The sequence below is a fragment of the Amphiprion ocellaris genome, chromosome 5, assembly GCF_022539595.1.
Source record: "Amphiprion ocellaris isolate individual 3 ecotype Okinawa chromosome 5, ASM2253959v1, whole genome shotgun sequence".
In the NCBI taxonomy this organism is placed as follows: domain Eukaryota; kingdom Metazoa; phylum Chordata; class Actinopteri; family Pomacentridae; genus Amphiprion; species Amphiprion ocellaris.
Genome location: NC_072770.1, coordinates 2,071,915 through 2,097,727, shown reverse-complemented (window position 1 = coordinate 2,097,727; position 25,813 = coordinate 2,071,915). Strand labels below are relative to the sequence as shown.

The window sequence follows — 25,813 nt, the reverse complement described above, 5'->3', positions numbered from 1 at the left end:
TCCAATTTTAGAATCCTTTTTTGTCTTTCGAATAACCCATTTTCAAGATTTAATCCAATCTGATGACAGAACTCCAGCTGACGAACTGATTCTAACCTGAACATTAAAGGCCTGAGCTTTGAAGCGTCGCTTCACACTAATGTCCTGAATTTATCAAACTCACCAAATAACCGTGGTGTTGTGTAGAGAGGCTGCTGTCTGGACAGTTTGGTGTGGAGTGATGTTAATTTGTTCTTCAGCTCAAAGTCAGCTGATGAAGCTGCTTGATTAGAGGCAGAAGCACTCGCATTTCCTTTTATTTATCCACTCTGCAGATTAAATATTCTTATTTCCCTGCAATTTGATGACCAGTTACTCCATAAAATCATTGTTTTGTGATAAAACCTGTGAGTGAGGCTCCACATGGTAAGCCGACATGATGTTTCATTGAACATTCCGTGGAGAAAGGTCCATGACTCCGTGCTCTTCTTTGGTTCTTACACTGTAAAAAAGAAGTTTTTAACAATTTTTATCTGTCATTTTTCAACCATTTGCTCTTATTTTACAGTTTTCCCACATTTTTTTCAAATCATAGATAATATCTACTAAATTCAGAGGAGAAAAAGTATTGATTTACATGTTGACTGTAAAAAAATGGTTAAAACTGTAAAATATGTCAGCATAAAAGAAAAATCTGGTAATTTTACTTTTACAATGGTAACCGTAAAATTTACTCCAAACAAAACCGGTCAAACTGACTAAATAATTTCCTCATCAAAAATGTATATTTTTCTAAATATTGGTTTATATTTTTGCAACAATTGAAGATAAAATGAATGACACTATTTTTGGCTGTATTTAAATAATAATATAATAATAGATTTTATTTGTATGGCGCTTTTCAAAGTACTCAAAGACACTTTACATAGTTACATTGTAAAATCAGCAAACATTAAAACAGAGGAGCATCATAAAACAAGTCATAAAACACATCATATAAATAAATTATGTTTTAAAAGCAGTTGTGAACAGGTGAGGAGTGATCTGAAAGTGGTCAGGTCAGTGCAGTCACGGATGTGTTGGGCCATTATTTTCTCCCGTTCTTACAGTTTTTGAACATGTTGTTTCTGGTACCCTTAATGCTAGATTTTCACACTTTAATTTACAGGAGTGTTTTGTTTTTCAAAGCTTTTAGAGGTGTTTGGGTCATTTTCCATCTTTTGAATGTTGCTGCACAAAGCAGAGGTCACTGCATGTTTCTGAACAAACAGCTTCACTTCAGTCAGAGTCCATTCAATGCCAGCGTCCACCTGTAGACCTGAATATGGCCTGCAGACTGGTCCACTGTGGGTCTGGTCCACTGTGGGTTTGATCCACTGTGCTATCATTCTCCATCCTGTTATTCTCTTACATGCACCCTTCCAATGCGACTTTTTCCATCATCATCTGCTGACCATGATGGAAAAAGTCTTAGCTGTTTAGTGTTTAGTGTTACTAGACAATCTTCTTTTGATGGGACTTTTCCTGATTGAAGTCTCATGTTCCTAGTTTACTAATTTAACATGTGATGGAGCAGCTCTTCTGTTTCTCAGTATTGATCCTCTGATAGTGTGCTCAGTTTGGGCCTTGGATACACTGTAAAAATCTCTACATTTAGAGAATTTTCTCCTTTTTTATGCTATAGTTGCATGCAAAATTATTCAACCCCCCTGACGTTTTTGACATTCTGGCAAAATGAGTAACATTCCACCTGTAGGTGACTAATAAATCATATAAGAGGTGAACAGTTAGTTCACTGAAACATAATACCAAAGCAAAACTCAAGATTTAATTGATAATCCATTCAAAACTTCAACTTTTTTACAAAAAGTAGGTTGCAGAATGATTCCACCCCCTATGAGGCTGTATCTTCAGCTATGAGGCTGTATCTTCAGCTAATATGAGGCTGTATCTTCAGCTCTATGAGGCTGTATCTTCAGCTCCTATGAGGCTGTATCTTCAGCTGTATGAGGCTGTATCTTCAGCTATGAAGCTGTATCTTCAGCTATGAAGCTGTATCTTCAGCTAATATGAAGCTGTATCTTCAGCTAATATGAGGCTGTATCTTCAGCTATGAGGCTGTATCTTCAGCTCTATGAGGCTGTATCTTCAGCTATGAGGCTGTATCTTCAGCTCTATGAGGCTGTATCTTCAGCTATGAGGCTGTATCTTCAGCTCCTATGAGGCTGTATCTTCAGCTATGAAGCTGTATCTTCAGCTAATATGAAGCTGTATCTTCAGCTAATATGAGGCTGTATCTTCAGCTATGAGGCTGTATCTTCAGCTCTATGAGGCTGTATCTTCAGCTATGAGGCTGTATCTTCAGCTAATATGAGGCTGTATCTTCAGCTATGAGGCTGTATCTTCAGCTCCTATGAGGCTGTATCTTCAGCTATGAGGCTGTATCTTCAGCTATGAGGCTGTATCTTCAGCTCTATGAGGCTGTATCTTCAGCTATGAGGCTGTATCTTCAGCTAATATGAGGCTGTATCTTCAGCTCTATGAGGCTGTATCTTCAGCTATGAGGCTGTATCTTCAGCTATGAGGCTGTATCTTCAGCTATGAAGCTGTATCTTCAGCTAATATGAGGCTGTATCTTCAGCTCCCATGAGGCTGTATCTTCAGCTCCTATGAGGCTGGATCTTCAGCTATGAGGCTGTATCTTCAGCTATGAAGCTGTATCTTCAGCTAATATGAGGCTGTATCTTCAGCTCCCATGAGGCTGTATCTTCAGCTCCTATGAGGCTGGATCTTCAGCTATGAGGCTGTATCTTCAGCTAATATGAGGCTGGATCTTCAGCTATGAGGCTGTATCTTCAGCTCCTATGAGGCTGTATCTTCAGCTCCTATGAGGCTGTATCTTCAGCTGTATGAGGCTGTATCTTCAGCTATGAGGCTGTATCTTCAGCTCCTATGAGGCTGTATCTTCAGCTCCTATGAGGCTGTATCTTCAGCTCCTATGAGGCTGTATCTTCAGCTATGAGGCTGTATCTTCAGCTCCTATGAGGCTGTATCTTCAGCTCCTATGAGGCTGTATCTTCAGCTCTATGAGGCTGTATCTTCAGCTATGAGGCTGTATCTTCAGCTCCTATGAGGCTGTATCTTCAGCTCCTATAAGGCTGTATCTTCAGCTCTATGAGGCTGTATCTTCAGCTCTATGAGGCTGTATCTTCAGCTCCTATGAGGCTGTATCTTCAGCTATGAGGCTGTATCTTCAGCAGCCTTTAGCTCCAATGACCTGCTGTAGACGGAGGTATCGTCTCCAACAAGCTTCTGGCAGCTCCTTGGGAGTTTTAGCCCATTCTTCGTGGGCGATGGTCTCCAGCTCAGGATGTTCTCAGGTCTATGTGCTGCAGCAGCTTTCTTCAGCTCCACCACAGGTTCTCCACTGGGTTTCAGTCTGGAGATTGTGATGTCCACTCTAGAACCTTCCACGCATTCTTCTCTAACCAGCCTTTGTTGGTTCTGATGTGTGTTTGGGGTCGTTGTCTCGCTGGAATGTCCAATTACACCCAAGCTTCAACTCTTTCACGGACTGAGTGACGTTCTTGTCCAGAATATCCTGGTACTTCCTGAATCCATGGTGCCTTCAATACGTTGGAGATTCCTGGTTCCATTAGAAGCAGAACACCTCCACAGCATCCCAGATCCACCACCATGCTCCACAGTAGGCAGGGTGTTCTTCTCCTCATAGGCCTCGTTCTTCCTCCCAGACATTCCTCTGATCCATAGGACAATGAGCTCTAGTTTGGTCTCATCAGTCCATAGAACCGTCTCCCAGAACTTCTGTGGCATGGATAGGTTGGTTCTAGCAGACTGGAGACCATTTTTCTTGTGGTGTGTCTTCAGAAGTGGTGTCCGTCTCGGGGATCTGGCATTAAGCCCTTCAGCATGGAGTGTGTCCACAGAAACATCAGCTCCTCTTTCAGCAGGTCTTCGGCAGTAAGCCGAGGGTTCTTGTCCATCTGTCTCTGCAGGAATCTTGATGTTCTTGCCGACAGCTTCTTTTTTCGAGCACGACCATGTAGCGTAGCCACAGAACCGGTGGCTTTGAACTTACCAATGATGCTTCCAACAGTGTCTCTGGGAACATTCAAGAGCTTCAATATCTACTTGGACCCGTTTCCTTTCTTGTGCAAAGCAACTATCTTCTCTCTAAACTTCAGGACATCTCTCTGGTCTGAACCATGGTGCTACTAGAGGCGTATGGGGAGGATTGACACAAAGTGTCCCCATTTTATAGGCATGAGTATTACTCAATGTTCAGCATGTGTCACATTGGATTAACCTCTAAATGTAGACATACAGGTGGATGGTATTTGAGTTGTACTGCAATTATCTGTATTTACCAGCATTGTTTATAGAGGGTTGAATCATTTTACAACCTGTTTCTTGTTTAAAAAAAAAAAAAAAAGTAGAAATTTTGGATGGATTTTGAATTAAATCTTGATTGATATTTCAATAAACTAACTGTTCACCTCTTATATGGTTTAGTGGCCTGCAGCTGTAATGTTGCTCATTTTGCCAGAACATCAAAAATGTCAGGGGGATTGAATAATTTTGAATGCAACTGTCCATGTTTTTGCCATATTTTTTTGAAAATACCATTTAAATATTGATAATATTACAAAAAAAAAATAAACCGAATTTAAATATCTAGTGTAAAACAACAGCGCAACCCTATAATTGGGAACAACCTTATTTTTAACATTTTTGTTGTCATAGAAAGAACACATTTACATAAATGAAGAATACATTTGCAAATATTTCCTTTTTGTTTCATAAATGACTGTTGAATTTAAATTGGGTAAAAATATTCATATGATTATAAACAATTAGTGACAACAGAAAATGGTAGAAAAGCAGAGGAGAGAGTTTGAAACTATTTTTTAAACAATGCACTATTATTTAATTGATTTTCTTATTTTATAAAGTGACAGAAAATAACTAGTAAATTCACAGAAAAGAAATATCACATGTTAACCTAAAAAACAGGACAAAACTTTGAATTGTTTAGGTGGAAAAATTCAAATTTTTTTAAAACTTTTCTAAGTTGGTAAAAAAGTCAATATTTGCTGGTAATTGAAAGAATAATTATGTATGTTATGGATTGAAAAATGAAAAACAGTTTTATTAACTGTTATTTATAGATCTCCCTGTTTGTTAAATTACAGGTAGCATCTAGTAAAATCATAGAAAAAATAATCAACTTACATGTTGACTATAAAAAAATAAGCAAAATGGAACAAAAGTCTATGTTTTTACAAAAAATGAATTGTTCTTGAATGTCTCTTGACATAAAATTATAGTTTAACGCTAAAAACATCAATATTTTACAGATATTCGCACTGTTTGCTTTTTGTTTGTCCTTTTACATTTTTAATGTTACAATATTCCCGTATTTTTTTGTTTTTTACATATTTTGTTTCTGCCAGATTTTCTGTTTCTTTTTGGGATTTTTTTCCTCAGTGCAGACAGCAGTAAACTGAAATTGACCCGTTTTCCTGTTGGAAGCTGCTGTAATGCATGCAGAGTCTGAACGCAGACAGGTTTTGTGGCTGTGAGATGACTCCATCTGTAAAGGAATGTGGTTCTGCTGCTGCCAGTGGACAATGAAGATGTTGTTCAGTTGATGTTTGTTCTGCTGCTTTGTTTCCTCGTCTAATCACCACGTTTCCACTGCAGTATGCTGCTCCACTGGTTCAATGAGGCGTTTAGGTGCATGAGTTTGTGTGGTGATTTTCAGTGCTGATCAGTTCAAATGTCGGCAGCCATCCAGAACAGTGAAAACCTGATCAGAGCAATGTTTTGCAAACAAAGTGTCAGACTATTGTGCTACTTTTGGATGTTTGAATACAGCAAGTTTTCATTTGGAGATCTGGGCTCGGCCACTCCAGAACATCCACCTTGTTGTCTTTAAACCATTTGTGTGGTTTTCCTGTAAGCTTTGAATCAGTCTGCTGTAAAACAAATTTCAGATCTCCTGCAGACTGAATCAGGTTGTCTTCCATCATTTATTCCTGCTGGTGAGAAGTAGCCCCATACCATGATGCTGCCACCACCATGCTTCATGGTGGGCATGGTGTGTTTGTGATAGAATAGAATAGAATAGAATAGAATAGAATAGAATAGAATAGAATAGAATAGAATAGAATAGAATAGAATAGAATAGAATAGAATAGAATAGAATATCTACTTTATTGATCCTTAATAGGAAAATAATTTGTAACAGTAGCATGTTAACCTAGACAACTAAGACACCGGAGAAGAGAGAAGGAGGATTGAGGTGAGGTGGGACTGAGCTGATGGAGGTATAGAGCTGGTAGGGGAAGGACAAGCTGGAGAGGATGGAGGTAGAAGTCTGGGTTGGAGGATTAGGAGGGTGGAGGAGATGGTGGACCTGGTCTCTCCAGTCTGAGCATGTGCAGTAGGAGGAATGTAAACAACAATGGAGATGATCACAGTGAACTCCGTGGCAGATAGTATGATCTCAGACTAACTGCTAACAGTTCAGTGTCCTGCTATAGATCTGTTCTGTGATGGTAACGTGTTACAGCAGGGTTCCACCATCACAAGCAGAGCAAGTCCTCCACCTCTCCTCTTACTGCTCATGTAGTCTGGAAGCCTCTGTCTCTGCTGTTATTCTCAGTAATACAGTCTTTCAGCCATGTTTCTGTATAAAACATGAGGCTGCTTTCCTGGTAGAGTCTTTGGCTCCTGATGAGTGTCTCCAGCTTCTTCTTCTTATCACCCATAGAGCCAACATTTCCATGATAGCAGATGGAAGAGCCGGTCTATAAGCATCTCTCCAAACTCTCCTTCTTCCTCCTGTTCTTTTTACTCCAGCTCATCTCCCTCTATGTCTCCTCTGTAGTAATTCCTCCAGAATATCATGTCTAAACATCCCAGCAGTTTTATAGAGCTCAGTGAGATCAGAGACTCCTGTTGGGAGGAAACAATATCTGTTTGGCTCTGTTGCTCCACAGGTAGAACTCCACTGAGCAATGGTAGCAATGGCCTTTTACACTCCATTTCCTCCTCTTACTCCTCCAAGAAAATCCAAAAACTGAGCACACCATCTTGTTTCCTTTCGAACTCGGGGGAAAAAAAGGATGATGTGCAGTGTTTAGTACCTGCTGAATAGAATGTCTAGTCTGATAGCCAAAAGGCTCAGTTTTTGTTTTCTTCAGGTTGACTTCATGCCTTGTGGTGAACTGTAGTCGAGATTTAAAATGATCTTTTTGAACTAGTGGTTTTCTATTTGCCACTCTCCCATAAAGCTTTGAATGTGCAAAGTAAGTAACTGTTTCTGATTAAGAAATAATCTGGCACAGGTTCTGTTAGGCAAATGAACAGAGCCAGGCTGTTTGCAGTCTTTATGCTAAGCTAAGCTAACAGTCAGATCTGCTTATCATATTTCCCCAAAATGAAACAAAATGGTATAAAATGAGTTATAATCTCCTCATGTAGTTTCTGAAGAGTTGGTTGAAGTTTGAGCAGAGATCAGCTGTTTGTTGGAGATAGTTTCAGCTGGCAGGTGGAGCAGCACTTCCTCTGCTGTTTCCTGAATGATGCCCTCACACCATGTTCAGCTTTTTCTGCAGCAGGAAATGATTTCATTTCACCTGCCTAACAACACAGTGTTTTTATGGGTCCATTTAGAAGATCACATGATTTGCATTTATTGTACCACTGAACAAGTGCTCAGTGGTACAATAAATGCAATAAATGTTTGTTGGTGTTAAATGTGTGATTGTAAAATGAGGCAGTGTATTAATGTGTCAGAGCCATTTATCTGGTTACTGTGGAGACTAACCCTGTACCTGTCTGCTCCAGGCATGAGTGTGTTTGTGTCCTTGTGAAGACAAGTTTCAGGTTCAGATCTTAAGACTGATGATATACACTCACTGACCACTTTATTAGGTACACCTTTTACTAGCAAAAGGTTGGACCCCCTTTTGCCTTCAAAGCTGCCTTAATTCTTGGTGTCATATTATCAACAAGGTGGTGGAAACATTCCTCAGAGATTTTGGTGAATATTGACATGATAGCATCCTGCAGTTGCTGCAGATTTGTCGGCTGAACATCCATGATGTGAATCTCCCGTTCCACCACATCCCAAAGGTTCTATTGGACTGAGATCTGGTGACTGTGGAGGCCATTGGAGTACAGAGAACTCATCGTCATGTTCAAGAGACTAGTTTGAGATGATTTGAGCTTTGTGACATGATGCATTATCCTGTTGGAAGTAGCCATCAGAAGATGGTTCACTGTGGTCATAAAGGGATGGACATGGTTAGCAACAATACTCAGGTAGGCTGAGGTGTTTAAACCATGATCAGTTGGTACTAAGAGGCCCAAAGTGAGCAAAGAAAATCTCCCCCACACCATTACACCACCAGCAGCAGCCTGAACCGTTGATACAAGGCAGGATGGATCCATGCTTTCATGTTGTTTACGCTAAATTCTGACTATCTGAATGTTGCAGCTGAAATGGAGACTCATCAGACCAGGCAACGTTTTTCCAGTCTTCTATTGTCCAGTTTTGGTGAGTCTGGGTGAATTGTAGCCTCAGTTTCCTGTTCTTAGCTGACAGGAGTGACACCTGGTGTGGTCTTCTGCTGCTGTAGAACATCTTCTTCAAGGTTGGATGTGTTGTGGTTCAGAGATGGTATTCTGCATTCCTTGGTTGTAACCAGTGGTTATTTGAGTTACTGTTGCCAGTCTGTCCATTCTCCTCTGACTTCTCACATCAACAAGTCATTTTCATTCACACAACTGCTGCTCACTGGATATTTTCTCTTTTTCAGACCATTTTCTGTAAACCCTAGAGATGGTTGTGTGTGAAAATCCCAGTAGATCAGCAGTTTGTGAAATACTCAGACCAGCCCGTCTGACACCAACAACCATGTCATGTTCAAAGTCCCTTAAATCCCCTTTCTTCCCCATTCTGATGCTCAGTTTGAACTTCAGCAGGTTGTCTTGACCACATCTACATGCTTCAATGCATTGAGTTGTGGTCATGTGATTGGCTGAATAGATATTTATGTTAACAAGCAACTGAAGAGGTGTCCCTAATAAAGTGGCCGGTGAGTGTATATTGCCATGAAAAACGAGCCCACAGTAAATAAAAATGTGACAGGACCAAAAATCGCCCAGAAACTGCACATCAAACCTGAGGACCAACTCGTTTGTTTGGGTGAATTTAATGGGATTTGTTGACAGTCTGATAAATATGTAACGTCTTCAGAGAATCTTTAAAATATCTTTAAAATGTCTCCTAAGAGTCAGAGTTAGTTTCACCACAGTCTGCTTCTTTCTGAGCACCTTGTTTGTGTCTTAAAACTGGATGTTCGCTGAGAAAGAGAGAGATATTGAAAACAGATGAGGGGTGAAAGACTGAACGAGAGCAGAGAGACTGAGGCGGCCTGCAGCCAAACACACCCCTATGTGGATATATGTTCCTGTAGATCCAGTTCAGTGTGAGGGTCACGGTGAGGGTTCGAGTCAGTAACAAGGAAATGAACGTCAGTCGCTGTAATGTCCTCTGGAAACACAACGTGTTAGTGTGAGTACATACAGGGTGGGATGATTTGTTCTACTGGAAAAAAAGCACTGCAAGTCCCAGGAATGAATGAGTCACACACTTCACACACACACCCACACACACACACACACACACACACACACACACACACACACACACACACACACACACACACACACACACACACACACACACACACACTTCACACACACACACACACACACACACACACATGTTTACACAGCTTTGATCAGATGGAAACATGAACACGTTTGTTGACGTCCAATTAGCATCTGCTAGCAACAAATTGTGAATCAAACTCAGATCTTCCTCTTCCTCTTTAGTGTGTTTTTTTGTTTGTTGTTGTGCATTTCTCTATATAGTGGTATCAAATTGTCCTACAATACAATCCAGCCCAAAAAGAAGAGAAAAATCAGTGACCAGACACCATTTCCCATCATGCAGTGTGGATGAGTCCAACTGGTTGTTGTGCAGCTCTTTCCTATTTTCCTGCTGGCAGATGTTATGCAAATTTTCCTTTGGCCTTTGTTTGGTGATTTTATGGCTTGAACCAAACCCACTGACATCAGAGCTGGAGATGAGGTGCAGCTGCTGCCGTTTAGAGTGATCACTTACAGAAATGTAAAAAAGGTTAGGAGTTAAAGGTGAAGTGAGGATGCTTTAAAAAATAATGTGAATTAACATTCAGAAGTGTATGCTTCAAATATTGCGGTTCACTGTAAAAACTTAATCAACAAAAAAAGGTGAAAATCTGGCAGCAAAGGTGGCAGAAACATTACATAAAAAATCTGTGGAATTCTGTTATGCTCAAAAACAGCAAAAATGATGGCAAATATCTATAAAATAATTAGATTTTTTGGCTTCTCTAAACATAGTAAAATAGTTTAATTTTATGGTCATATGCTCTGTTTGTTCGTTTTTTTATGTTAGTTTGTTGTCAGTCAACTTTGAATTACTACTTATTTTCTGGGATTTTATTTCATTATGTGTAATTTAACAAGACAAGTAAGATCTGTAAAATAACACTTTACAAATGTATTCATTATTTTTTTTAAAATCTTTAATGTACACTACCGGTTAAAAATTTTTAGAACGCCCCAATTTTTCCAGCTTTTTATTGGAAATTCTGCATATTAATGTCTCATTGTTCTCTGAAATGAAAGCAGAGAACAAATAAACAAATGAAGTTAAAAAAAATCAAAACCAAAATGTATTCTAAACTTCTGACTCATCAAAGTACCACCTTTGGCAGATATAACAGCTGAACACACTCATGGCATTCTTTCCACAATGAAAATCAAATATTCTTCAGAAAGTTCTTCCAACTCTGTAGCAGAAGTTCCCATAAATGTGTGGTTCTTGTAGGTTGCTTTGCTTTCACTCTTCTGTCCAGTTCATCCCAAACCAGCTCCATGGGGTTTAAGTCTGGAGACTGTGCTGCTACTCCATGTTTTCAAGCTCACCATCTGGTTCTTTGTTCCTAAGGTAGTTCTGGTTCTTATGTTCTGGGTCATTATCTGCTGTAGGATGAACCACTGACCAACTAGAACATACCAGAAGGTTCTACATGGAGCTGCAGAATGCTGTGGTAGCCGTTTAGGTTCAGGGTTCCTCTCACTCTGTACAAGAACCGACCCTGGATCCAGCAGAACAGCCCCAGACCATCACACTTCCTCCTCCATGTTGGACAGTTGATGTCCCACACTGAGGAACCATCCTTTCTCCTACTGGACGGCTACAAAGATCCTGCTGATGAACCAAAGATTTGAATTTTGATGCATCAGTCCATAATACCTTCTTCCAGTCTTCAGTAATCCATTGGTGGTGTTTCATGGTCCAGTCCAGCCTCTTTTTCTGATTCTGATGTCGTAGCAACAGCTTTCTGCTGCAACTCCAAGTATTCTCTTCACAGTTGAAACTGAGACTTATTCCTATGATCACTATGAAGCTGATTGAAGCTGTTGTCCTCTGAGCTCCTATCACCAAGCTGTTGACTCACAAACTTGTCTTCTGATTCTGTTGTGGCTTTGGTTCTTCCAGACTTCTTCCTGTCAGAGTTTCTCCAGTTTCTGAGCCTTTTGATGGTGAAGAAAACTGGACTGACTGACACCTTGACTTTCTTCATAAGTTCTCTGTAGGAAAGACCTACATTTATAAGTGTTATGATGGTCTGTCTCTCTTCTATTGTTAATTGTCTTTTCATCTCCATTTTATAGCAACACACTACTTTCTGCAGTACAGTCCTGTTCAAATAATGTTCTGGAGGGTTCCACGATGTGTTCCAACACTACTTTATGCAGACAGAGGGGGGTGGAAGGAATCTAGAAAAGTTGGGACACCTGTAGGATTTAGTAGCACCAACTTTCAAGGCTTCATCGACCTCCATTTCTGCTGAACAGCTTTAAATTGTTAATCTATTTCTGTTCCCTGAAAAAGGCCTTTTTGTGCAATTCTGAAATGTACATTATTTTTCAGTTTTAGGTAACCTTACCTTTTTTTTTAACCTCTGGCAGTTCACCACTTACCTTTGTACCATTTAAAGGTATTCATTGGACTTGAACTACTTGAATTTCAATTTTAAAGAAACTGGAAAAATTGGGGTGTTCTAAAGCTTTTGACTGGTAGTATATATATATATATATATATATATATATATATATATATATATATATATATATATATATATATATATATATATATATATATATATATATATATATATATATATATATATATATATATATTCTTCCTTTCAAATAAAGCCAAATATCTATAAAATAAAATTTTTTGCTGATTTAAATACAGTAAAACTGCATCATTTTCAGTCAGTTGCAAAAGAGCAAATTGCTATCCGTAGAAATTCAGAGTTTTTGATGTGGACATTATTTATAGTTTTGACCATTTATTCAAGCTGTATTTTTGGTAGGAAGAGTTCAGACATCCCAACAACATTAAAGACAACAGTCCCAGAGTGCACTGCTGTAAGAACCACCCAGTCAGAAAGCTCCAGAGGCTGTCACCTGATAGAGGTAAAGTTAGAAACTGGACTGTGGAGGTTGTTGGTGTTTCCTGAGGTGAAAGAGGAAGGAAACACATCAGCACTGCTGAGTCTGTTCACAACAGGCAGAGACACCGTGAAAAAAAAATCAGTTTTGAACTGTAATGTCCTGAACAATTTTCAGTTAAATTGCAGATAATAGCTAGCAAAATTGCAGAAAACTGAATTAATCTACGTTAACTGTAAAAAAAAATGTAAAAAATAAAATAGAAGTACACATACACACATCACAGCTGTAAAAGAAAAAAAGTCCATATCAGAAATCTGCATTTCTTTAAATTTTATTTATTTATTTACACACGCACACGCACACACACACACACACACATATATATATATAAATAAATAAAAAGTTTGTTTTGACCATAAAATTACAAGGTTTTTACTGTATTTATGTCAACAGAAATATCAATATTTTTTACAGATATGGCTGTTATTTGAAAGAAAAGTTTTGTATATTAAGTATTAAACAGTGATAAATATAATTTTGACTGTTGTTTTAGAAATTTATCCTGGTTTGTAAATTGCAGCTAATGTCAAATGAAATCAAAGAAAAAAAGTATTAATAAAAGATGAAAAAAATAAAGTGATAAAAACACAAGCACGTCAAAAACATGTATTTTATTGCAATAGTAATTCATTCTTTGACAGTGTGTGACTGTAAAATTACACTTTTTATGTATGTGTTTTTAGCTAAATCTGCTAAAAACTATCAGTATTTTAAATATTTGCCATTATTTTTGCAGTTTGCTGAGTATGAATATTACAATATTCCTGTGGTTTTTAATTTTTTTTTCTGGCACCCTTGCTTGCATATTTTTCTGGATTTTTTTTTTTTACAGTGTGCTATCTTTTAAAACACATTACAAATGTGATATATTGAAACACATAAAACATATATTGTTTCATTTAACAATCTATAATAAATTTGAATGAATACATCCTCCTCCTTTGGTCGCTGAAGTTTAGCACAACTCAAACGGGGAAATCGTGCATTTGTTAGTGAGTATTTCACTGGAAAATGTTCCAGATTTCTGTGTTCTTGAATGTGTTTGTTGTTTTTTCATTTTAAATGTGGTATGGTGACATTATGTCTTTGACTTTCTGTTTCTTCTGCAATTTGTAAAAAAAAATCTTGAGATTAAACTATTTTACAGTTTAATCTTTTGTAGCTCTATCAAATTAGTTCTGAAGTGTAGTAACAGTATTAATTATAGAAATTAATATTTTTCCAGTAGACTTGTGCAGGTTTGACATATGCATCCATCATTTTTTCAGCGCTCTGTCGCCTGTTTCCATTCTCTGCAGCAGCTCTGGCTGGAGGACAGCTGCTGGTGTTTGGTTTTGGTCAGTTTGTTGTGTTCTTTAATCCACATGTACCATATCATTTACTATGTGATAATTTGATATTTTTTTTAAATATAATTTATCCTAGCTACTTTAGAATCTCCCCAAATTCACGAGTAGCACCTGGTTGGGAGTCTGCTTCAGGGTTTGTTCAGGGTGCACTGACCAGAAGAAAGCAGCTGGTGGAGCTCTGCTCCAACTCAAACTGGAGCCACATCTGCTTCAGTGTACAAGTAACAAAATATTTGTTCACTGCAAAGTAATCTTTATTCAACCACAGTTGAGAATTTCAGACTGCATATAAATTCTGTGTGTCTTTACACTCATTTAAGTATACATGAAATCCATAAATAAGTAAAAAAATAGACAATAAAGATGTTAATCAATAGAAAATGTAAAGTAAAAAAGGAATGCTCATTTAAAACCTGGATTTAGAGTATATAAAAGTGAAGTGCATTTTAATCGACTGCATTTATTTTAAAATACCACACCCTCCCACAGCACACACTCTTCACACTTCAGATGCTACATGAGTGTGAAAGCAAACAGTTTCTATCCACATCAGGCTACTAAATTACTGACTCACCTGCTATATCTAGAAATAGTAATATTTTGACAGTGTTGCACAAGATGCCAGCATTTGCATATCACGTTTATTTTTTAACTATTTTTATCTTATTTTATTTCTATTTTCTATTTTATTTCTCCCTAAGGTCGACGCTGCAGGAGAAAACTTCCTCCTTCTCTCTTCTCTGCAGACGGTTGGTCCCTCAGAGGGGTAAGAACCGACTATGAACACATTTCTGTCATTCACTGCATCACAGCTGCTGTGATGGGACTCCATTATAAGAGGATACACAATGAGCCAATACTCTTATTTTAAAAAAATCTGATGTAGAAAACAACAATGTGCATCTGAATTTATGAACTGTGTGTTAAATTCTCTTTAATGTTCCTTACCGATGTGGCAGACTCAGAATCATACTTACTAACCCAGAGATGCTGGTGACGAGGACACAATAGATTCTTTCAAACATGTAACAAATAATAAGAAGAAAACTAAGGAGTATCCAGTGAAATGATAAGAAAACATGTACACCAAATACTCAATTCAGTTTATTTGAAAAACTTAATTAATATGTCGAAAATTATAAAAGGTCTGAAAAGGAGTAGAAAGAAGTAGGCTATACACTGAAATGGACAATTTCCAAAGCCAGATTTAGGAATGCTAGTGACTAGATAGATATTACTGATGAATCAAGGAATGCTAGTCATTAGCCTAGTGATCCTAGCTCTTTATATACAGTCTATGAGCTAGCATGAAGCTCAGAGGGTTAGAACACTGATTGGGTTTTACAGTATATGATGCACATTAACATAAAGATAGTTGCCATTTAAAGGAATTTTCTGTCATGTGTTTGAGTGCAGCAGCGTTTTCTGACAACAACAAATCGATCACATCTCAAACACTATTGTTGGACGTTTTGTTTACTTGGCATGACTCTTGTAAATCGGAGTTATTTGTGTCGCTGTTTGTACCGCCGATGTCGCCGTGTCTCCTGTAGCTCCTAATTATAGACGGCGTGTTTCCCCTGACAACCGTCACGTCCTGTTTGTCCAATGGGAACTGAGTGGACACACACATTGTGAAGGGTTCCTGTTCCTGAGGGTCTGTAGATCCACTCAGGGAGGTGGTGAAGCTCAGGAGGCTCAGGCTGAGGCTGAGGAGGTGAAGAACAAGCTGGAGGAACAAGCTGCAAGACAAGGAGGAGAGCAAAGTGTGAAAATTAAAGGAGAAGGAAGGAGGTGGAAGCAATGTGACTGTGAAGAGGAAGAAAGGAGATGTTGGCTGGCATGTGAGGAGGAGAAAGGAGAGCTGATGTGACTTTGGGGTGAAAGTTTCCTGGAGGAACAGGAGAAGAAGAAAGAAGAGGATCAGCAGAAAGAGTTCACTAAAGCTTGTGTTTGAGGAGCAGAGCTGGTCCTCATGATGGGCTGCTGTCTGTTTGTTTACTATCGGGTGAGTTTGATTCCCAATGTATCCCAGCATGCATTTCGGCAATGAACAGATTCACATTTGATTCAGTTTAAACATAAACCGACAGTACCTCCGTCATGCTCGAGGCTTGAGGTGTGAACGAAGTTAAAGAAAATGTAAAATGCAAAATGTAGTTAAACTATCAAAATCTTAATAGGAGAAACACTTCTGATCCACAAACGTGTCTTCAGTTTTTGGACTTTTTCTTTGGTCTTTGATTTTGGAGAGATGTTGGATGAGTGGAACATTTAAAAGTAGTGGTGTGTGAAACTGCAAGATTTGGTATCAATCCAATACCAAGCAAGTACAGGACCAGTATCGCTAATGCAATACTCCAGACTAACTTTTTCAGAAGTTGGTAGGTTTAGAACAAAGGTTAGGTGCTGTATATGGTCGTCCACATCTGGAATGAAGATGGGGTTGTAAAAGCTCACAGGGTCTAAGAATCAGACTAATTCCTGGGTAGGTTTTCTGTGGGTCAAGGAAGCATCTGGGGTGCCGATGAAATCCCAGTGTGAGGGATATCCTCCTTAAACACTGTTCATTTTTGACAGTTTGGTCAATACTTCTGTCACTGAAATACAAAACGCTCTTTAAAGATGCATTTTTACACTACATTTTTTGCACAGTTATTTTTATAATGATGAATGCAAAAAAACATCCCCCCATGGTCATTGTCCACTCACCTCTATTTCAAAGTGCTCCCTGCAGCTTTCTAAAATAAAAACAGATTTTTATCCAACTGAAAGGAAACAGAAATTAGCCTGAAGAACTGAAGAAGAGTAGAACCTGTTGGTGTCAGACCTGGAAGAGAGTAACTACAACTAATGACTCTGCAGCTCTGATGAACATCCTAGAGATGGCGTTTCATCTCTCCAAAATCAGCTAAAAGAAAAAACTAAAAGTGAACGCTCAGCCCTCCATAATGTCAGTAAAAGCTGCAACGAGGAAGAGTTTTTTGGATATCTCTCCTGATAGGACTCCTGCAGCATCAACACATGCTTCACAGATGTCAGTAAATACAGAGCAGATGAATATGGAGGTGATTTAGCAAAATGTCTGTTCCAAGCTGCTAATATCTGTGTTTTCTGTGGGGCAGACTGGAGGCAAATAATTCATAAAACAAAACATTTTTTAAAAATCTGTTTTTATTTTTGAAAGCTGCATGGAGGTTATGCTTTTTCCCCAGAATCTGTAAAACAGAAGCGCAGAGTGACACACAGACAGCAAGCTGAAATACACCACAACTATCCTTTAAATATGAAACAAGACATTGGATGTAGTTGGTTCATAGAAAATTTTAGAAGGGTTCCAATAAATTTGGACATATCTGTATATTACATACTTCACCAGTTAGTAAAGGCAGATAACATAAAATAAATTTTATCTGATTTGAGTGGGACCAGATGATGCAAGACTTCTGCTAAATAAGGTGTTTCCCACCCATTTTAAACATTAAAAACAAACATCTCAAATGTGATGCTGAATGGAATGGACAGTAAGACAGTGGAGAGAAGGTAGTGATGGTGTTACCAGACAACTGCTCGATGCTGCCATACAAAAAAAGATCTATATGTATGCACTACCATGGGGTCACTTAGAAATGTCTTTATTTTTGAAAGAAAAACACCTATTTCAATGAAGATAACATTAAATTAATCATTGTGCAACTATGTTAGCACATAAATAAAAGTACGAGTTTTCATGGAAATCATGAAATTGTCTGGGTGACCCCAAACTTTTGAATGGTGCATAGGTCAATTTAACTCCTTTAGAGCAACTTTAATTAATATAGAGCAACTTTAAGTCCTTTAGTTAAACGGTGGTGTATATAGTCTATACAGTCTACCCACGTGGCATTAAAGACACAAATAACTTTTGAAAGTCATAGGGACTGAGATTGGCCTTCATCTAGGCTGAGAACGTTAATTAAACAAAGCTATGGTGGAAAAAAATAAAAAAATTAAAAATCTGTAAAGACAACTGTGAAAATCTGGAGTGCCAGAGAAAATACGTTAAAATTGGTAGAACATTGTAATGTGCAAAACCTTTAAAAACTGTAAAGTAAATAAATAAATAAAAATAAATGTAAAAAAATTTAAAATATGGCAAATATTTGTAAAATAATGATTTCACAATGAATGACCTTAAAATTGAAGAAAATTGTAATTTTACAGTCACACATTTGCCATTTTTAAAAATACAGGTTTTTGATGTGGGTAGAATATATGTTCACTTTGATCCTGTTTTATTACAGTCAGTGTGTAAATTAGGACTTAATTCTGTGATTTTATTGGGTATTTGTATTTTAACAAAACAGGGAAAATCTGTACGGTTTAAAAATGATTTACCTTTTAAAAAAAATTCTTAATAAACATTTTATTTCAAACTATGGCTTATGGTCATGCACATTTTCAAAAAAAGAACTTTTAATGTGTATTATTATTATTATTATTATTATTATTATTATTATTATTATTATTATTATTATTATTATTATTATTATTATTATTATTATTATTATTATTATTATTATTATTATTATTATTATTATTATTATTATTATTATTATTACAGTTTTGGCCTGTTTACTTACAGATAACATGTAAATGAACACCTGTTTGTGATTTGGGGAGAATCTGTAAAACTGCAGTGAATCATTCAAAAATTACAGTTAAAACCTGTTTCAAAAAAAATCTTCCACTTTTTACAGTGCATGTTCATGATATGTTCAATAGTTGAATACTGTAATGTTGGAAGATTTTAAAAATTGTGAAAATAATTGCATTATCTGTAAAATAATTAACATAACAGCATCAGTAATTAGATACAGTCACATAATAGCAGTTAACCTCTACTCTGAAAAGATACCTCACAACAGATACGTGTTTCGGTCCGTTTACAGGAAATAAGCAACATTACATGGTGTGGAGACCCTCTCTGGTTGCCATAGCAACAGTGAGCTAAAGGTAAAGTCTGCCAGGTTATATAACGTCCAGCCAACAACAAAGTCTCCACACAATAGTGAACAAACAGCAGGTTTCCTGCTATTGTTGTACTCTGCTGCACTGATCCCAACATCCTCCTGCTCCTCTGTTTTTTCTCCTGCTCTGTTCTGCTGTCCCCCATTCCTCCCCCATTCCTCCCCCATTCCTCCCCTATTCCTCCCCCATTCCTCCCCATTCCTCCCCCTCTCCTCCCCATTCCTCCCCCATTCCTCCCCATTCCTCCCCATTCCTCCCCATTCCTCCCCCATTCCTCCTCCTTTCCTCCCCCATTCCTCCCCCATTCCTCCCCTATTCCTCCCCCATTCCTCCCCATTCCTCCACCTCTCCTCCCCATTCCTCCCCCATTCCTCCCCATTCCTCCCCATTCCTCCCCATTCCTCCTCCTTTCCTCCCCCATTCCTCCCCCATTCCTCCCCATTCCTCCCCCATTCCTCCTCCTTTCCTCCCCCATTCCTCCCCCATTCCTCCCCCATTCCTCCCCATTCCTCCCCCATTCCTCCCCATTCCTCCTCCTCTCCTCCCCATTCCTCCTCCTTTCCTCCCCCATTCCTCCCCCATTCCTCCCATTCCTCCTCCTCTCCTCCCCATTCCTCCTTTTCTCCTCCCCCATTCCTCCCCCTCTCCTCCCCATTCCTCCCCCATTCCTCCCCCATTCCTCCCCATTCCTCCTCCTTTCCTCCCCCATTCCTCCCCCATTCCTCCTCCTCTCCACCTCCTCTCCTTCCCCTCTCCTCCTCCTCTCCTCCCCCATTCCTCCCCATTCCTCCCCCATTCCTCCCCATTCCTCCTCCTCTCCTCCCCATTCCTCCTCCTTTCCTCCCCCATTCCTCCCATTCCTCCTCCTCTCCTCCCCATTCCTCCTTTTCTCCTCCCCCATTCCTCCCCCTCTCCTCCCCATTCCTCCCCCATTCCTCCCCCATTCCTCCCCATTCCTCCTCCTTTCCTCCCCCATTCCTCCCCCATTCCTCCTCCTCTCCACCTCCTCTCCTTCCCCTCTCCTCCTCCTTTCCTCCCCCATTCCTCCCCCATTCCTCCTCCTCTCCTCCACCATTCCTCCCCTCTCCTTCTTTCCTGGGTCATTCCATCTCAAATCATTGAGTTTTTAACAGCTTGACCGTCTCTGATTGGCCTGAAACTTTTATGGCAGATGATCTAGATATTTATAAAGATATCTGTGTGGCTTCATTTATCAAAAACTTTCTGAGATCATTTTTAAAAAGGAAAATTGCTCACTAACCCTAACCCTCGTTTCAGCATGTTTTTTTGCACATTTAAATTTGGGGCTAACTGGATGACAATATATTAGAAATTATCAAAGATAAAAGTCTGATGCAGTGATAACTATACAAAAACAATCAGTCACTGTGAAAGACTGAGTTACCATTTGTAAAAATTCTAATTTTTCTATGTGGACGTTAGTTCTAGTTTTAGCCTGTACATGACCAGTCTCCAAACCAAGCTTTATATTGACAAAGTTTGGTCCAGAAATATCCCCCCTTTTTCTACCAGCTGCAGTCAGGCTTTTCCTTTTACAGTAAGTCACTTTAATATTTTAACTTATGAGCTATGTGCTGTGCATATGTTTTTGACTTTATAATTTTTCTAACTTTTAACAATAATAATAATAAGAATAATAAAAAATTTATTTATAGAGTGCTTTCAGTCAAAGTGCTGTACATATAGATAAAAACAATACAAACATCAAGAATCCACAAACATACTGAAACACTATAAAGGACATCAGTAACACAAGCTATTTAAGAATCATATGTAGCAGTAAAACCAGTGGGTCTTCAGCTTAGTTTTACATCCATCAGAGGAAGATGCCTGCCTGATGTCAGCAGGTAGACTGTTCCACAATGTTGATGCACAGAAAGAAAAAGCCTGTTCCCCAACTGTCTTTCTATCCCAACCTTTAGGCCACTCAGAAGCCCAGTCCCCTGGGAACGTAGAACACCAGTGGGGACATACGGATTCATTTACAGTTTTCTACGTTAGCAGCAGCACCTTAAAGTCTGCTCTAACCTGAACAGGTAGTCAGTGCAGAGAGGCCAGTGATCTGCTCATATCTACTAGAGCTGCTGGTTCTGGACCATCTGCAGACCACCAAGGCTCCTCTTTGGCAAACCTGATAAAAGGACATTACAGTAATCTAACTGTAACAAAACAAAAGCATGAATTAGAGCCTCAGCATCATGAAACGACAGAATCGGTCTAATCTTGGAGATGTTTCTGCTCTCTATACTATGTGTATGGTCATACTGATGACTATTAGTGTTCTGCTGGGTTGTCAACATGCTGCTGTTCCAAGTCATTTCCTGTAAAGGATGAATAAAATATTCTATTCTATCAGTTGTTTTGTTGAGCTCAAAGATGGAACTTACATGACAGCTTTACTTTTTTAAAATATTTCAACTCACCAAGAGACCCACCACATCACATCTGATCTACTTGTCCAATGTAGCTGATTCTGAATTACTGACATGATGAGAGATCAGTGAAATTTTCAGACTTTTGTCTTTTCTAGTTCCTGAGATATTGTGTGAAAAAACATGCAAAAAGTGGGTTGGTGGGCAATTGAATTAAAATGTATCTCAGTAAGTATTTCATGTATCGAACTTCCCTGAAGCCATTTTTAATATCCATAGTTTGTGGTAAAAACAAGTTTCAAGCAAATCCGAGAGGATGGAGCAGCAGGACACGGATCATTTGAGATTAAATAACAGTTCCTCGTCTTCATCTACTCCTTACATGTCTCCTCTTTTTCTCCTTTTTTCACCTCCTCCTCCTCTTTTCCTCTCCTTCTTGCATCCCTCATGAGGCAGCACAATAAATCATTTCAGCACCGACATCACAGCAGGGTAGCTTAACTCAACATCTCACGCTGCATCTTTTTTTGCTGCTTAATACAACAAGACATCTTCTACAGTTCTCATTTTTCATCACTGATCTACAAGAGAAGTCTGATGTAATGTACTCTGATTGAAAGGGTTCTTGGATGCACAGCCATAGTCGGTTACATGGAAATGATTTGGCAGCAGAGAGGATGATGTTGACCAATGATAGGCCTGTCAGCAGTCTAACACACGACACCAGTCCAGTAAACCATTTAAACCAGCACCACAGAGCTCTGGATGACTTTTGCATTGCCAGATCTGAATGTCATCCAGAGTAATAAACTATTTTGGATGCCTTTTCCATTGTTACACCATTATTAATTTTTATTTTTTTTCTGTGCTGTTGCACCCCCAACAAAATCACCCCAGTCAGTCTAGAAGGATTAATTCTAAATATCTATCGCAGGGAAATTAAACATGCTAACTTTAATTTTTACCAATATTATGAATTTCTCCTCCTCTTCCTCCCCTTCGACCTCCTCTCCTCGTCTACTTCCCCGTTTACTTCCTTCCCTGGGTTCCTTTCACCTCTTCCTTCTAGTCTTGTTTCCTCTTCTTTGCCCTGCTCTTTTCTCATCAGGTGTTTGTGTGATTTCTTCCTGTTTTTGTTGTCATGGCGGCATACAGGAGCTGTTTTGTTTGTTCTCTGCACCTGTGAAGCTTTCCGCCAGATAAACAGTGGTTGCTATAGTTACCACAAAGGATACCTGCCCTGAACAGAATTGGTGACGACTGACTGAAATGTTCTTGTCTGAGTCACCTTTGATTATTATTTTTTGCGCTCAGCAGCAAGTGCCATTTTGTTAGTTTACTTCTTTTGCCCTCAGTTTTGCCTCTCAGGACACCTACAGGTTGCTGTCAGACCACAGTTTGAACCCTGAGAGGTTACTGAAACTACTGGAACCTTCTCTTCAGATCAATAAAGGCATGATAAACACACTTTGATCTCCTGAACTGACTACTTTGAGGCACTAGATTTCTGTTTGCAATTTTAAAGATGTCAATGTGAGCTTTTTTGAACATTTGAAATATTTTTTTTTTTGTTTTTCTTTTTTTTGACACCAGCAGTCAAATGATAGGAATGACCACTGAGCTGCAGGACTGGGGTCCATTACAATGAGCCAAACATTCACATTATATTTCTATATATGTTTAATTTGATGTAATCCTCTGAACCCCAAAACTGCCAAGGAATTTTTGTTTTAATAATACCAGTAAAATAACAGATTTTTGTTTATTTAAAGACAATTAAAATAGTACAGTTTTACAGTCAAACATTGTAACAGATCACATTCATAGAAATAAAAACTTCTGATGTGGACATTATTTACACTTTTATCTTGTTTCTTACCAGTCAATATGTAAATTCATTTTTTTTCTCTGATTTTACTAGTTATTTTGTAACTTAACATGGAAAGTCTGTAAATTAACAGTAAATTGTTCCCAAGGAATAGTTAAAAATTGTTTAAACTTTATTTTCTTGGAGGACAAACATGTAAACAAATATAAATGTAAATAGAGGTAATTCAATGGTATGTGGAGCTGCCTGTATAGATAACACTTGTGGGCACTTGGAAAATGTTGATTCTAGTTTTCTTTCAGTTTTTGTAAAATAAATAAACAAAAAAAAAATCAACTTCAGTTTTTGTTTTTTATGATTTATGGCATTATAAATTTATGAGACTTTATGAGTTCTCTCTACTTTTTGTTGTGGTTTTGCTGTTTTCACAGAGATGTAGGTCTTAATATTGCAGTGAAAAATGAACCAAGCAACTGCTCAAAATTCAGAAGGTTCATGTAAAATTAAAAACATTTCTCAATTCCCATGTGAAGGTCATGTTTGCTGTGTGTTTTGTGTTGCAGAAGAAGAGGAAGCAGGCCAGCAGAGATGCAGACTCCCTCAGCCTCTGTAGTCTGGACATCAGCGTAAGTTCACCTACTCATAACTATCTTTTGATTCATGTTCGGTTTGTGTTGAAACTCTCGAGCTTTAGCATCCTTAAGAGTTGCTGACTTTTTACACTGACAAGCTGAAACAGTTCCAGTACTGTGGGGGAGGTGTGTTAACTCCTTTTAAAATATAGAAATAAGTAGCAGTTGTTGTGCATGTTTGCCTGTGCTCATGGTGTGATGCTGCTGAGCTGTTTCTTTGCATTGTCATGTGAAATGTGATTCATATGGTGCTGTTGACATCATTTATATTTTTATAAAATGTCCTGTCAATTATAAAATCCATAGATTCTGGTTGCAGTCTGTATTTAGGACTAGAGACCTTTAACTACTGTCCTTTGGTGTTTTGATTTTGAGTTGTTTCTTGACGGAACGCTACTTTTTCTCATGAAAGCAAATGTTTGGAAGACACCAAAGATTTCACATCATCACAAACACACCATCCCCATCATGGTTTATGGTGGGGATGGTGTTTATTGTCACTAACTCCTTCAGAGGATTCATAGTGTCTTTCTTGCAGGGTTTTTGAGGACAGTCTGTTCTAAGGCAGATTTACACGTTACGTTCCTTCTATTTCTTAATGATACATTTAACTGTACTCTGAGGGATATTCAGTGACTTGGAAATTTTCTAGGATCCGTCCTGGACTTATGTTTTTCAGGAACCATTTCACAGAGTTGCTTGAAACGGTCTTTTGTCTTCATATTGTAGTTTTATCCAGGACTACCGATTTACCAGCTACAGGTGTCTTTATTTTCACAGGAGCACTTTCACTGCACTCAGACCATCTCCATTTCACTAATTATGTGAGTTCTAGCACCAACAGGCTTGTGAGTCTCTATAAACTAAGTGAATACTAATGCAATCACTTATTTTGTATTTTAAATTTTTCTGTTTTCACTTTGACTGGAAAGAGTCTTTTTTGTAAATCTTTGCTGAATTAAAGCCAAATCAAAAAGCAATAAAAGGCGAACATTTCCAAGGGAGGGTTTGTTTACCATACATGTCGACTTCATGTCTAAATGAGCACTCAGGTCAGTTTTCTGTAAACGTGTAAAGGTCAGACCTATAAACATTTCTGTATCACTTTCAAAATGACACAAGCCTGAAGCGTTTGCCCTGATATCAGTGGATAGACATGCAGATTTAACAAGCAGGGTGATTTTGGTAGTTACTTCTAAACTTCTAGATTTTGTTTTATGCTTGAACAATGTTATTGACAAAAATAAATGCAACAAAATCCCTAGCAATGGGAGAACAAACACAGAACCAGATTTCTGCACACCTATGGTGTGGATCATTGTAGACTGGGGGGTCATTCAAATTTCAGATAATCCATGTAGAAAATAGTAAAACATGCAGTTGTTGTGTAAATTTTCTTGTCCTGAGACCAAATAAAATAAAACCTAGGAGAAAAGATTGTTTGAACATATTCTTGAAAATACCAAATAAGTCTGGAGTTCCCCCTAAAATGCCATTTTTCTCTTGTCCCACCCCTCTGATGACCAAACCAAATCTCTAATAAAACAGTTACAATGAAATTTGAATCTCTATTTTTGGTTTTACTTTTTTCATTGATGTCTCTTATAACTGTGGGAACATTTTTTAATCAACATGATATTTTAAATAATCATTATTATACATGGCATGTGTGTCCCACAACATGTTAGCAGAACCTATTGATGACGTTTTTGTTTTTTTTGTGTCTCCTTATTGTTGTTTTATGTCTTGTTTTTGTTGTTTTGTGTCTTGTGTTTGTTGTTTTCTATCTTGATTTTGTGATTTTCTGTGTCATTTTTGTCATTTTGTGTCTTGTTTTTGTCTTTTGTGTCTTGTTTTTGTCATTTACATCATCAAACAGTTTTCCTAAAGAATAGGTAGAGCAAAGCTATGTCCTCTCTTCCATTTTTCATATTTTCATCCCATTGT

At 38.2% G+C, this 25,813-nt stretch overlaps 1 protein-coding gene across 7 annotated transcripts in view; it reads left to right on the top strand.

The window, feature by feature from the left end:
* The window catches only part of arhgef3 (Rho guanine nucleotide exchange factor (GEF) 3), a 51,080-nt gene that overhangs the window by 1,564 nt on the left and 23,703 nt on the right, over nucleotides 1-25,813 (top strand). For 3 of the 7 annotated variants that reach the window (XM_055010397.1, XM_055010398.1, XM_055010396.1), the window contains exons 2-4: nucleotides 13,923-13,991; nucleotides 14,705-14,769; nucleotides 23,798-23,860. In XM_055010397.1, the coding sequence (XP_054866372.1) occupies nucleotides 13,923-13,991; nucleotides 14,705-14,769; nucleotides 23,798-23,860 (197 nt within the window). Of the gene's footprint in view, nucleotides 1-13,922; nucleotides 13,992-14,704; nucleotides 14,770-14,819; nucleotides 16,012-23,797; nucleotides 23,861-25,813 lie in introns of those variants that run through there. The other 4 variants (XM_055010400.1, XM_055010399.1, XM_055010402.1 and 1 more) reach the window with 4 other exon arrangements.